The 14,704-nt window shown below is 42.7% G+C and overlaps 1 protein-coding gene across 1 annotated transcript; it reads right to left on the reverse strand.

Moving 5' to 3' along the window:
- Positions 1-3: 3 nt before the first annotated feature.
- Positions 4-13,824, reverse strand: GIMD1 (GIMAP family P-loop NTPase domain containing 1). Its single transcript, XM_030564519.1, has 2 exons — positions 13,435-13,824; positions 4-2,037 (listed from the first exon to the last, which is right to left on the reverse strand). Exons 1-2 carry the CDS (start codon positions 13,822-13,824, stop codon positions 1,777-1,779), a joined length of 651 nt encoding a protein of 216 aa, XP_030420379.1. The 3' UTR covers positions 4-1,776.
- Positions 13,825-14,704: the final 880 nt, after the last annotated feature.

Raw genomic sequence — 14,704 nt, forward strand, 5'->3', positions numbered from 1 at the left:
TGTTCACTTTGCAGATTAGACAAATTAAATAATATGCACAGTTATTAACTAGGTATATTAAATGCTTGAGCTTATTTCAATCGAATACGGGGTGCAGATTCTGAGGATATTTGAGCTTAGTTTAGAAAGGGATGGAGAAGTACTCTGCACTCTAAACCAGTGGTTCTCAACCTGCGACCCGTGGTCCACTTGTGGCCCAGTCAGCATTGAGCGGCGGCCCATGTGACATCCTCCAGGCCATACAAGTAGTATTGGATGCGGCCCACAATGGTAAATAGGTTGAGAACCACTGTGACCTAAAGAGTTACTCAGGAAGCAGGGGCCCTCATGGAGAAAGGTCTTTAATGCCAGGTATTCAGGTAGTGTAGAGTTAGTGATCTGACAATGGGTAGGTGGAACTCATGTCATACTCCTCTGCCCATGTAGTTTTGGGCTGCTCCTAAGCAGAGACTTCTAATTTAACTGAAGTGAATGTGGTGGATCATACCCGTAAATCATCACTGAAGAATAGATTCTGACCAACAAAATTAATTTAATTCAATTATCGTGGTGCACTGATGCATGAAACAAAAATCAAGTGAATCCATTTTGTATTGTAACTTCTACATGAAATTTCTTCAGACACACATTGTAAACAGAATCACATACTTTGCTGAAACAGGAACAGCTAATTTAATTTTTATACTTTAAAATAAGTTATTTTACTGCATCACATGTTAAAAGGAAGTAGCCACGATTAATAATAAAGTGGCCGCAATATATCAATTCACAACTAACCTTTTCAAATCCCCAATAACTGTTTAAATATACTTCCAAGTGTTTGTGTTTCATTTACTGTCCATCTATTGTCTAACCACTGAAATAATAAAATACATTTCTCAGTCTTTGAATTTTCCAGAATTCAAACGTCATTCAGTAAGCTGGGAAAACAATAAAATGACAATGATATAAAATTAAGGGAGACAGGCACAAAGGGAAGATGAATACAAATGTTTTTAAATGTGCTTTGTATATATACCCCCACAGTACTAATTTTGCATGCATCTGGGAACTAGCAGTAATAATTTGTTCTTCCAAATACTCTGAATAATCTTCAAAACATGGGAGCTATTTAAACTGCCTTATAATCTACGTAGCGAATGAGGTCTGATATTCTTTAAGATGTTAAAACTGTTTAAATTAGGATTCATTATGAAGCAAGATGGGAAAATAGATTACAGTATGAGACTTTCAAACTGTAAGATCTGAAAGGTCTTTGCAAACTATGTGCTTTTACCTTAGTAAAGACTGTAGAATCAAGTGCAAAAAATAAGAATCTGAAGGGCAGCCAATTCAGGCAGGATGTGGTAGCTATTCAATAATGCACAGCAACACTACAATGGTTTTGAGCATACGTATTCTTATTTTCTACTCAGTAACCTGCTCTTTGTGAGCTACAATATAAAATGTGATGATCTGTGGTGTAATATTTGTAAACACAGTAATAGGGACACTGTCCAGAATTCAGCCTGAATCCGTGATCTGGTGTGATAATGGCTGTTAGTAGAGTGATAGGCATACTATACATGTTTATGGTAACTAATTTTGTAGTCTAAACAGTTTATCTATTTTATAATAAGTGAAATGCAAATGTTGATTTGGGCATGAATACCCCAAGCACTTAGTGCTGACTTCTAGAGTCCTCGTCTCTGCATGTAATTTTATCCCAAAGTAGAAAAGAAGATGGCTGTTAGTAAATGAGTACCTGAGAGATAATTTGTATTTGTCACCATCCATTTATTTAACTAGAAGCACCTGGTAACTATTTTGTCTTATAAATTCCATGATTTTTCTTAAGATTGTTTTTCTTTCCTCTTGGAGTGTGTTTGCCTGGTTGTCTACAAAAATGTATCTCTGTTGTATTGAGCTCAAAAGGTTTAGCAGGGTATCAGAGGCAATATGCAAGTATTCGTCTCCATTTAATCCTGCCTCTTTTACCTTGTCTGCATGTGTAAATAGAATTGCAGTGAAGTTTTTCCATGTGGGACCCAGAAGTTCCTGTAATGAAAAACAAATCTCCAATAGTTATCATTTCTTGTTCCCATCTCCCTCCCCATACACCAAAATAGATTGTGTATGTATGAATTGACAGACCAATAAGCTCTGAATAGAAAGCCAGGTCATAACAGTTTGAATTGCAAGAAAATGGCTATGATTCCTTGACCTTCGAAGGTGTTAATACCATTTATAATTAAGATAGGTGGTCAAGAGACTTCATTTTGGTCACTATAAAGCAGATTGTATAAAGCTCTCATATGGAATTTGTATACCACTCCATCCAAAAGAAAAAAATAACTTCATCTCTTGGTCCCACAAAGGCTTCTGAAATACAGGAACAGTGATCTTTTCCTACTAAGAGATGAAAGTTGATTATGTAAGACATCCATACTGTGTTTGTGAAAACAATCTGATGCCAAGCAATACTAAAAATACAGTTGAGAACTGTTAATATTTCATGATGGACTTGTATCTGTAAATGGAGCATTCCTATCTTTTTTTTTTTTTTTTTTAAATATATAGTCATGGATGAGGGGAGAAAAAACAAGTTTCCCTGGTAGGGCTGCTAACTGATGCTTATGTTCCCTCTTTTAATGAAGCTCAGTTGAGTCTGTTTTTATGAAAGCTTTTAAAGCTTGTTGCCTATAAAATTAGTTTCAAGATTCCTTTTTTTGTTTTTGGTTTGCATTTCATTGTTTTACAGTAAATTGTATTTAGTGTGTACATTTTGTTTGAAAGTACACTCAAGAATCAGACTCAAAATGTGACACCTTTATTTTCTTATCTGTTCAGCATATCAATATAATTCTTTGTATGCTTTTGCTGCTTTGTTGCTCTTTCATCAAAGAAAAGAAAATGTCCCTCTCCCCCCTGCACCTGTTAGCAACCCTTTTACTGTATGCATGCGAACATGGGTGACACTACAAGGAAAACACTATTCAGTTTTAATCTTCCAGGAGTTACTGGTAAATAAAGGAAAATTTGAAAAAAAGATCTGACAATATTCTTTCAAATAAGTAAGCAAAGTGGGTGATGCAAAAGCAAATTTATGCTTGTAGCATACAGTATTCATTTGGATTTTTATTTCAAAAGCATCTGATACTAAAATGCAATTTAAGCAAAAGTGTCTGTAACTGGGGATGTGCAAGGCCATATCTTGCATCAACATCTTTTTGCCATTGTAGAAACCTGTTGATCTCAATGGTGCTCTGTACAAACTCTGGGGGTTATGCTTGCAGATAAGAAAAAAATATGATGTATAGCCAAAACTGAGGGAACATAAGGAATTCTAGTCCATTATTTTTCCATAGAACCCAGGCATCAATTTCTGTTGTAAGAGCTTAAATCTAAAAGATTTAAGGCCCAATGCTTTACAGAATTCAGTCTTTAATTTCTTATATTTTGAGAATTCTTAATGTTTTAGTATTATAAAAATAAATAGTCTGTCATCATGAAACAGGTAAGACTAATACAGTTTTTATTCTTAAAAATCCAAATCTGAATGTTCCAATAGGCTTTTATAAAGTAACTTAATAGCTTAGGTTATCTTAGAAATGAAAGGTAGAAAACACTTTCACATCATGCAGTATTGCTCCTTGAAGGTATGTTTGAGAACCCAACCTGTTCCTGAAGTGGGATTGATATGTACATCTTCAGAGAAGACTAATTTGAATTTACATGGTTAAGAACTGTCACTCTGGATCTTGGTATTGGTGCCTGAAAGGAACTCAGTGTTATACACAGTTGATATAGAAGAATTCCTTCACCCACCATGGAAATGCAGCCACTTCTCCAGGTCGTGTGATATACATGGGTGGTTTAACTTCACACAGCAACAATGTACAATATATTGGCACAAAGTGAGGAATATCATATTCAATATGGAGTATTTAGGTATGTGCAGAACATGAACTATACCAGCCAAATTGCATCAAGTGTTCTAATATTGTGTAAATACTGAGTTACCAGTTTTAAATCAGATTAAAGTGCTGTAATAATTAGATTGATTAGTCAATTTAGTTTCCAAAAATCAGTGAGGCCTGAATTCTTAATACATAGTGTCCTTAGAAATATAAAGGTCTTTCTTGTATACATCGTTCCTATCTACCCCATGTTTCTTAAATATGTATGATTAACAGTGTCAAGCACCATCTACAGCTAGAGACCATATCACCACTTATGATAGCCAAATTAATTCTGTTCTTCTGGGACAAAGCCCCTAAAGCCCAGAACAGGACACAGAAGAGTTGATTATAAGGAATGTTTGGTCATGGGAATCTGCCTGTGGAAAGAGCATTAGAATCAGAAGATTAGGGTTGGAAGAGACCTCAGAGGTCATCTAGACCAACCCCCTGCTCAAAGCAGGACCAACCGCAACTAAATCATCCTAGCCAGAGGCTTCTAAGGGCCAACTTGACAAAGCCCTAAAGATGGAGATTCCACCACCTCCCCAGGTAACCTATTTCTGTGCTTCACCACCCTCCTAGTGAAATAGTTTTTCCTAATATCCAACCTAAACCTCCTCCACTGCAACTTGAGACCATTGCTTCTTGTTCTATGATTTGCCACCACTAAGAGCAGCTGAGCTCCATCCTCTTTGGAACTCCCTTTCAGATACTTGAAGGCTGCTATCAAATCCCCCCCCCCCCCGCAGACTAAATAAGCCCAGTTCCCTCAGCCTCTCCTTGTAAGTTATATACCACAGCCCACTAATAATTTTTGTTGCCCTCTGCTGGCCTCTAGTTTGTCAACATCCTTTCTGTAATGGGGGGCTCAAAACTGGATGAAATACAGTGCCAAATAGAGGGAAATAATCACTTCCCTTGATCTGCTGGCATATTGGGCTGCATTAGTAGGAGTGTTGCCATTAACCTTCTTGGCAACGGGGGCACACAGCTGACTCATACCCAGCTTCTCATCCACTGTAATCCCCAGGTTCTTTTCTGCAGAACTGCTGCTTAGCCAGTTGGTCACTAGCCTGTAACGGTGCATGGGATTCTTCCATCCTGAGTGCAGGACTCTGCACTTGGTCTTACTGAACCTCATCAGATTTCTTTTGGCCCAATCCTCCAATTTGTCTAGGTCACTCTGGACCCTATCCCTATCCTCCAGCTTATCTACCTCTCCCCCCATCTTAGTGTCATCTGTGAACTTGCTGAGGATGCAATCCATCCCATCATCCAGATTATTAATGAAGATGTTGAACAAAACTGCCTCCAGGTCTGACCCCTGGGGTGTGGGATGGGGTTGGGCAACCCCTTCATGTTTTGCCCCCCTGGTAAGGGTAGCCTCCCCCAGGTACGGGTTAGCTTCCCCCTGGTAAGGGTAGCCTCCCCCAGGTATCCACTGCCAACTAGACTCGCCAGCTTTCTATCCACCTTATAGTCCATTCATTCAATCCATACTTTTTTTTAACTTGCTGGTATGAATAGTGTGGGAGACTGTAACAAAAGCTTTACTAAAGTTAAGATGCATTACGTCCACTGCTTTACCCATATCCACAGAGCCATTTATCTCATCATATCTCCTCAGCATTCAGGAACATTGAATCCAGGCCAGAGTCTGATACCTTTTAGATCATACTGCAGAAGCTTTCTCTCTGATTAAAGCTTTTCCACCACAGCCATAACATCATTTACAACAGTTGCCACTCCCATCTTGCAAAATAAAACCTATTGCAAACAGTTTTCTATATCCTGAGAAAGGAAAAGAGCAAAAGACTTCATGAAATCTCCTAAGGATCATGCAATGCCAATTTTATTTTCCTGGGAGGTGCTCACAGCCTGGTAGGGAGGGAAATGGGGAGCAGTACAAAATCTTAGGTCAATATGAAATACTTGATTGTGTCAGCCACGTTCCCTCTTTTTAGAGTTGACTCCTTTTCAGTGCAGTTGGACTATTCACTTTATGAATTTTGATATTTTGGGTATGCAGAAAACACGTAACATGAAATGTGAATGTAAAATTAATGAATTCCAAATACTGTGTTTTTAAAGTAAATTTATGCCTCAGACCATGCCTTCTTATTAACCCTTCACATTGTCTTATGTACTCATTGAGCATCTGGATAAACGAGATGGATGTCTGAAAAGTATAATGAATGACAGCTCTTGGTGCTGATGAGCAATTGCTCCAATATACTGGGAAATGTTCAGCAAGAGCATATGATCATAGTCAAACTAGCACCAATTTACAGGCAACAGCGTTGAGAGCAGCTGTCAGATGTAATTTGAATATAGACTCTCTATATTCATCAGTTGCCCAGAAAGGACAATCTACAGGGCAGTCTCTGCAATACCCAGGTCTGAACCTAAATTGCAGCCTATAAACCTTAACTCCCAGTTATTTCTCCGAAGCCATCTGGTAAGATAATTAACATAACTGAAACCAGTTGAGGTGAGAGACTGCAAGAAAAATATCAGAAGCAGGAGGAGCTAGGAAAAACAATAGACCAGACCCTCTATTCCAGTGGTGCTCAACGTGTGGTCCCTGGACTATGTCTAAGGGGTTCGGGAAAGGCTTAAACTGAAAAGTGACTGAACAGAATTCATATATATGCACATATATACATACACGGACAGTAGATTTGAAAAGGGTCCATGCCTCCATTTGAAATTATTTAGGGGTCCGCAAATGAACAAATGTTGGAGGCCACTGTTCTATTCTACAGTCTGAACCACAATTTACCAGTGTTAACCTGGATTTGGTTACCTTGTTACAGGGAATTTGGACTGAGCTATAGTTCTTGATGTAGGTGACTGGGCAACTGTTAGGTAACTACTAGCAATGCAAGCAGCTTCAAGCCATTCCAATTATAATCTAAATCAGCCATTCCAAACTGTAGGGCATACCCCCTGGGGGGGTGGGGCTTGGAAAAGGTGGGGGACAGGGCATGGCCTGCTCTGCCTCCAGCTCTGCTGCACCCCCGGCCCCAGTCTTGGCCCCAGACCATGGCTTCTGCTCCTGGTGTCAGCCTCTGTCCCTAGCCACAGCTCAGTTCCTGGCCCCAGATCCGCCCCCAGCTGTAGCCGCAGCCTTGTCCCCCTTACCCTGTCCATGCTCCGCTCCCCTCCCCTCCCCCTTGGCAGAGAGAGGGGCTGTGGAAAGTTTGGGGACCACTGAGCTAAATGATGAGATACTGTGGTGAGGGGCACATATACAAATACCAAACAGAGACAGGCATGTATGATAGTGTAAGGTCTAGTACCATTGTCTCTTAGGTAATTGCATATAAAATCATGAGCTTAACTCGGATCAATTAACCAGTAACAGTGAGGATTGTTGCCAACTGGTGGCAATGGTGCTAATGAGGTAATTAGCTCAACAAAGGGAAGATATAAAGTTGGTAGGCAGTAAGTAGAGAGAGCTTAGAGAAGAAGTTTGATGTGGTAAATAAAGCTGGATTGAAAGCTTCTGCTAGCTGGCTGAGTTATCTTCCCCAGTGCTTGGAATCTAAAGATTGAAGGTAGGAGGCAGACTGTATATTGTGAATAAGAGACTGTGCAAATGAGCTAGGTAGTAGGGAGGCACGGGGGGGGGAGGATCTGATGGGTGGGTGCTCAGCACCCACCTTTTTTCCCTTCCCCTGCCCCCATCAGCCCTGGAGCACCCACTGAGTCAGTGCCTATGCATTTAGCCCACTATCCTATCTTCCAACAGTGGCTGGTGCCAGATGTTTGAGAGAGAGAATGAACAGAACAGGGCTGTTATTGAGTGATCCATTCCTTGTCAGTTGGAAGTTTAGGGACACCCAAAGCATTGGGTTGCATGCTTGATCATCTTTACTAGTAGCCATCGATGGACCTGTCCTCCATTTAGGTTATATAATTCTTTTCTGAACCAACTTGTACTTCTAGCCTTCACAACATCCTCTAGCAATGGGTTCTACAGGTTGGCTGTGCATTGTGTGAAAAGTACTTCCTTCTGTTTGTTTTAAAGCAGCTGCCTATTAATGCTGTTAGTTAAGTGGCTTGTTCAGGATCAGGCAAGTGAGCATTAAAGTCAATACTAGAATTTGGGGATTTCTGGCCCTGAGTCCTGTGCTCAATTCACAAGACCACACCAATAAATGAAAATTCAGAAAGGTGTAAATATATTCTGGGTGGCTTATCAATATACTACCCCTAATATGTAGAGGATTGCTGTGACTTATCAAGAATTGTTGCTGATTGCTAAAAAGTTTTCAGTCCTTTCAGGACAGTTAGTTAAAGTATAAGCACTATTGTTCAGAATATACATACTTTTTCCAAGATCTGGCTAGCTGCCCTGCCCTGTTTGGTTGATGATCTCATAACATCTGGGCTTTTAGAAATAGACAACCATTCTATCAACTGTGAACCATAATTATAACAGAAACATGAAACAAAAGTAGTAGGTTTCAATTCAAAGGGGATGGGGAAGAGGCAGGATCATCTCCCATTTGCTTATCTCCTAACATCTTTCATCTCTTTTCCAACAGAGAAATTTAGTTGGCCAATAACATATGGAAAGGCCAATACAAAGAATTCTGATTGAATTCTCCTTTTCCTTGCCTATGGGCCTTATCCCAAAAGCACCTTGTAATGGGAGCTTGGTTTTTCTCTACTAGGTCAGAGTAACATTATGTAGCTCTTTAGAAAGTTCATCCCTATAGTGCTCAGCATAGACACTGTGAAAATGATAATCAACATTCCCCCTGCTGGCTGACTTTTTTAAAGAAGCTCAGTCATACGAGAAGTATTTGAGAAATTTTCAATGGAAAAGTTCAAGAGAGAGGATTTTCTTCTCTCTCCACAACCGCCCCCACCCCCAGTATGCCCCCCCCAAACATCACCAAAACTCTTTCTCCCCCCCACCAGACATCCAGAAAGACATAATTTTCAGTTTTGTGAGGAACAGAAAAGAATTTAGCTTTTAGCAGGGTTTAACTCCCCCCCCCCCAAAAAAAAATAAAAAAAAGTTAGTCCTGCCTGAGCAGGAATTATTGTAGTCAAAGAAATATATGGTGACTCTCTAACAGTTTTCTATTGTGGTTTATTTTAAATTAAATTAGATTTGGATTAAAGCATGGAATTGAGAACGAAGTGTTCTGAATTCTTGCCCCAAGTCTGCCAATGTCGTCTTTTTTATATATAATAATTTTTTGAGGGAGTCATTCTGTGCCTTGTTGCTCTCATTTTAAAAAATGAGAAGCCCACTGTGTTGGTGTGTGGGACAGTCACCCCCAGCCCCAAATAGCAACAGTGCTGTGAAAACCTGCTTCTGCAGCTCTGATTCGTGGAGTCAATGAGCATGCAGGCAACACTGGTTGAATGGAGAGAATGCAGGAAATCCTGCCCTGTTGCAAGCCCTCCTGGCAAGAAGTGGCAGCCAGCACAGTGATAGATGTGTGCTGCACTGTGCATCTGGTAATATGAGGCAGCCTGAGATCCAGCAACTGCTAGAGGAACCAGGATCCAGAGTCAGAGCTCTGGACTGGGGTACCATAAGCTAGCATCAAACCCTCCATAGGGATCAGCCAGAGCTCAATGGTAAACGGATTCCCTTGATCATTGACTGACGGACTCTGGGAAGACATGTTGCTGATTAAGGTGACTGTCACTGATAAAATAGGTGGTTCTTTGAGTAGTGGTTCATGTCAATTCCAATCAGGTGTGTGCATGCCAGCCAGAAAACTTTTCCCTTAGCACCATCCATCAGATCGGCCTGGGCGCCCCCTGGAGTTGTGCCTTCATGGTGCTCAACATAGAACCCTGCCAACCCACCACCCCCTTAGTTCCTTCTTACCACCAGTGACAGGTGGAATAACTTGTTGCTCTTGCTTTGCAAGCATGTTTGGGCAGTGTCCACTCTTCGAGTTTATAGTTTTTCAGTTTACAAGTGTTAGTTTAGTATTAGTAGTTAGGTCATAAGTTTCCTTTTGGGGGTCCTCCACCAATGTTTACCTCCCCCACAGCACTGGGGTATGCCCTGGTCCTCAGTTTTCAAACTCTGAGAGTACTATGGAAAATGTGTTTTGAAGAGTGACCTGCACTCTTTCTGTGTGTAGTGTCTCAGGGAGAGCCACCAGAACGAGAGGTGCAGAATTTGCAAAGGATTTTGCCCTAGGACCTTAAAAGACTAGGAGCAAAGGCTCAAAATCCTTCTCTTGGAGGCAGCGTCCCAGCCACAACCTGACCCGGGGTCAACAGAACCCATGCCCAGCACCTCCTCATTGGTGCACAGTGCTTCGACACCAACAATGCATGAGTCGGTGCTGGGAAAGGACCCCAAGGAGTCCCTGCACCACCACAGCTCCACCCATACATAATCTTCTCTGAGGCCCTGGTCTCAGTCCCCGATGCCCCAGAAAAAGAGAACCCCAGAGAGGGGTTGCTGTCCTCGTTCCAAGCCCAAGGAGCCTGCATCAGGGAGACCCAAACTGAGCCATGTCACCTCGGCCCCTGTGCCTCCCAGGGTCTCATTGACTCCTGCCCCCTCAGGAGTCCAGTCGAGTCTGAACCCTCACCACGCTCCAGACTGGCATGGTGGAGAGCTCCATCTCTCCTCTATACTAGAGGCATTTGTGGCACCTCAGGACCTTGTGCACCTCGTGACATTGTCCTCCCGACAGATGCAAGACAAGTTGCCCATGACTGCTCAGCCCCCAATTCTGTCAAGGGGCAAGCCAGCTATGATGGTGCACCGATATCCATCTCCAGCGTGCCTTTCCTCAGCACAGTCCATCCATGTGGGGGAACTGCACTGGTCCTCCAGTTCCTGGCACCGCTCGCTGGCACCACAGAACACCACTCCTCCATGTATCAGAGGGGTAGCTGTGTTAGTCTGGATCTGTAAAAGCAGCAAAGAGTCCTGTGGCACCTTATAGACTAACAGACGTTTTGGAGCATGAGCTTTCGTGGGTGAATACCCACCTCCTCAGATGCATCTGAGGAGGTGGGTATTCACCCACGAAAGCTCATGCTCCAAAACGTCTGTTAGTATATAAGGTGCCACAGGACACTCCTCCGTGGTCGTCCTCAGAGTCAGAATCCTACCACTCCAATAGGACCAGGAACAGAAGGTTCAAGTCCTGGCGTGACTGCCAGCCCTATCCAGTGCCATGGCCACTGCAGTGGCAACTCCCGACTCTGGCCCTTCTGGACACCCTGGACTTGTCAGCAGGGCCAGGGACAGAACCAGGGCTCAAGGTCCAGATCCATGTCCTTCATCTCTCCACAGGCACTGCTGGCACCACCAGCAGCAGTGCCACTGAGACCCTTCCCTTCACTCTCACTGGCACTGGCGACCTCAGTGCCAACAATCTCAATTCCAGCGGTCCCAGCACTGCAGGTGGCTGATGTGGCAGCATAGCAATACTGGGTGCCATGTGACCCTTTGGGTGCTGAGGGGAGTGAGCAGGGCCCATTGTCAGGGCTCTCCTCCTCATTATCTCCAGATCAGACTGTGGCAGGGACATTGATAGCCCTGGCCCTGGAGGACAATAGGGTCCTACAACAGCTGCTGCAACGGATGGCCCAGAACTTGGGGATCTGGGCAGAGGAGATGGTAGAGGATGCTGACCCTATGGTTGACATCCTTGCTGCTCCATGCACTATGCAATCACCCCACAGGCCAGAGATGATGCAGCCTTTGGAAGAGCAGTGCTCCAATCAGTGGATGACTCAGACCTTGCCTCCTGAACTTGGGGGTTGTGAGTCACCTGATTTGAAGTTGACATGAACAAGCACTTGAAGGAAAAAACAGTTACTCCCCTTCTTGTAACTGTTCTTTGAGATGGGTATTGGAATGGACATGAACACCACACCCTCCTACCCCTCTGTCAGAGTAGCTGGCTAGAAGGACCTGAGAGGGTGGTGGGTCAGCAGTGCGCTATATTGAGCGCCATGTAGGTGTGACTCTGGGGGTGCCTAGGCCAACCCGATGGATGCTGCTAGTGGAAAAGTTTTCCAGTTGCCATGCATGCGTGCACCTGTTTGGAATGGACATGAACAACAGTTATGAGAAAGTGAGTGACCATTTTTGTTGTTGTTGCTAAGTGTCAGAGCAATTTTTGGGTGAATTTCAGCCACCTGCTAAGGCTGTGGGAGGAGTCTCCACCCCAGTACAAGGAGAGGGAGATTAAAACACTCATTTGTTATAGTGAATCCCTACCACAGGAAAGTTGCTAAAGAAATGTAAAGTATATTACTCCCTGCTTAGCTTTGAACACTATTGGTATTATAAGAGAGGTAGATGATCTGAGCTATACTTAAAGGTACCTGTGTGGCCACGGGCAATTCACTTAATATCTCCACCAGTGGTTTCCTTATCTGGTAAATGAGAATAACCTCTACCTCACAGGGGAGTTTTGACAAACTTTTTTTTTATTTGTAAAGTGCTTTGAGATGATCCAAAGACAACTGCTGTGAAAAAGCAGAATAGTATAGTAGAACCTCAGAGTTATGAATAATCTCCATTCCTGAGGTGTTCATAACTCTGAAATGTTCATAACTCAGAACATGGTGGTTTATTGAAACATTTACAACTGAACATTGATTAATACAGCTTTGAAACTGTACTATGCAGATGGAAAATGCTGCTTTTAAGCATCTTAATTTAAAGATAAAACCAAGTTTTTTTTTACCTCATCACTTTTTTATAACTTTCCCTTTATTTTTAATATTTTATGCTTAACATGGTACTGTATTGCTTTTTTGTTGCTGCTTCTTGATTGCATACTTCTGGTTCAAAATGAGGTATGTGATTAACCAGTCAGTTGGTAACTCTGGTATTTGTAACTCTGAGGTTCTAGTGGCTTTGATCAAATGTTCCTCTTGTTTATATAATAACTGGTAGCTAAAACATCTGCAAACTTAACATTCACCAAGTACAATTCTTGGAAAATGCATGTGTTTTGGGGGGCAGAGTTAAGGTTCTGGTGGAAATTTTTTAATTTTTGATGTTCCTCTGGGTTTCGTGCAATTCAGAACGCCTTAATTTATCCTACATTTAATATAGTTTGTTTTAGTGTCTATCTGCAAATGATTAAAGTAGCATTTCTTTTCAACAGGTCTGGGTCCTTGATGATAAACCTCAATACATGTAAATCCTATTATGGGGGCAGGAGAGGGGAGAAAAACATTCTTAATGGGTAAACCAGACTCACAGGCCTGTTTCTGCTCTCCTATAATTGATAACAGTGAATAATACTTGGCCACCTATTCTGTGTGTTAACTTTCTTCCATCAAATTTAACATGAAAAGTTTGTCTACAGCACAGAAATGCCACTGAGTTTTAGCTAGAACAAGCTTGGACTGTGGAAGGGAGAGGGGTGTGTGTAAACTGCACCTACCTGTCTCCTTTCTACCTCAGCTGATGCTGTTTTGAGGGTTCCTAGTTCTGAAAACGATAGTTGCCAGTATGTACAGAATTTTTTACCTGGACTAGCTGAATTGTGTGACTTTCTTCCTCACAAAGAGGCAAGTCAGCTCTCAGGACCAAGAGTGCTAGGTGAAGGCCCTCATCTCCAAAGTGCTGTGCCAGAGCTGCCTTCACCACTTGCTGCACCTCTTCTTTGCTCAGGCTGCTGTGAGGATACCCTGGAGTGTCCATCACGTGAACCCGCAGGGCTAGCTCATGGCCATTTCGGCGTGTGAAGCCTGAGATGCGGCAGCTGCATCCGAGACTGCAGCCTGTGGTCACGGATCTTGGGGATAGATGGCTGTCAAAGTCAAAGCTGCCCAGAAGGCTATTCCCAGAAGCACTTTTTCCACTCTGCGTCCTTCCAACCAAGAGAAGATTGATGGTCATCTCATCAGTATCAGACATTGTATCTGCCTTTGTCCACACACCTGTTTCAGCAAATCCATAATAAATATTAACAGCTGTTTTAGCTGGGTGATACCTAAGCAACTTTCAGAAATAACCAGTAAACCATAAAAACTGCCTCTTGCAGCACTTTGACCTGCTCTGACTGAAGCACTTTGGCACTTGACTTTGCACACTGCCCATTAGAGAAGTACCTGTGGCTGACTCCAAGGAGCATTCCTCTGTATCCAGTGTTCACCCTCACTATCCACAAATAAAGAACCCCGATTTGAGGTGCCATAGCAATTGTCCCACATCAGCAGATCTCCCATGTCAAGAGAATTCAGAGAATCAAGAAGAACCAAGAGGGAGTTGAGAAACTAAGGAGGACAACTGTCCAATGTAGGGGAAACAATCCAGCTGAGGAGAGAACAATGGGGGAGGAGGTGGGAGAGCCCCTACAGAGGAGAAGAATAGGTTCTGTAAGTCCCAAATGGCTGTGTTTTGTGAGTTAAGCTTACATCTAGCCCTAGAAATCTGATGGCATGACGGAAGCAGCTCAAACCCCACAAAACATGGAGGACAACTTGGGGAGCTGTCCTTCACCACATGGGTAGCTCACATGCTGTTCCAGCAGCCACCCTCCAATTTCTGGGCTCTGTCTTCACCTTAGTCTCCCCTCTGTCAAACAGCTGTTGGAGTTACTCACTTGAGCAGTACCACAGGTTAGTGTTGTCTCAAAATTGTCAATAAAAGGGGATTCAGAAGGGGTTCCTGTTCCAGAACACGTGCTCTCTGCCTCTTTCCAAGGTGATGCTGGCATAGCAACATCTGCCGTGGCCAACATTCTAGACTTTTCAGGTTGGAACTCCAGAAATTTTGTCTAATCCAGTTTAGTGAG

This window comes from Gopherus evgoodei, chromosome 5 (genome assembly GCF_007399415.2).
Source record: "Gopherus evgoodei ecotype Sinaloan lineage chromosome 5, rGopEvg1_v1.p, whole genome shotgun sequence".
Taxonomy (NCBI): Eukaryota; Metazoa; Chordata; order Testudines; family Testudinidae; genus Gopherus; species Gopherus evgoodei.

Coding starts and splice junctions, on each gene's coding strand:
- GIMD1 (XM_030564519.1), bottom strand. CDS start 13,824: ATGTCTGATACTGATGAGATGACCATCAATCTTCTCTTGGTTGGAAGG. Junction 2,038..13,434: donor ACACAATTCAGCTAGTCCAG/GTAAAAAATTCT, acceptor TTTTCATTACAG/GAACTTCTGGGTCCCACATG.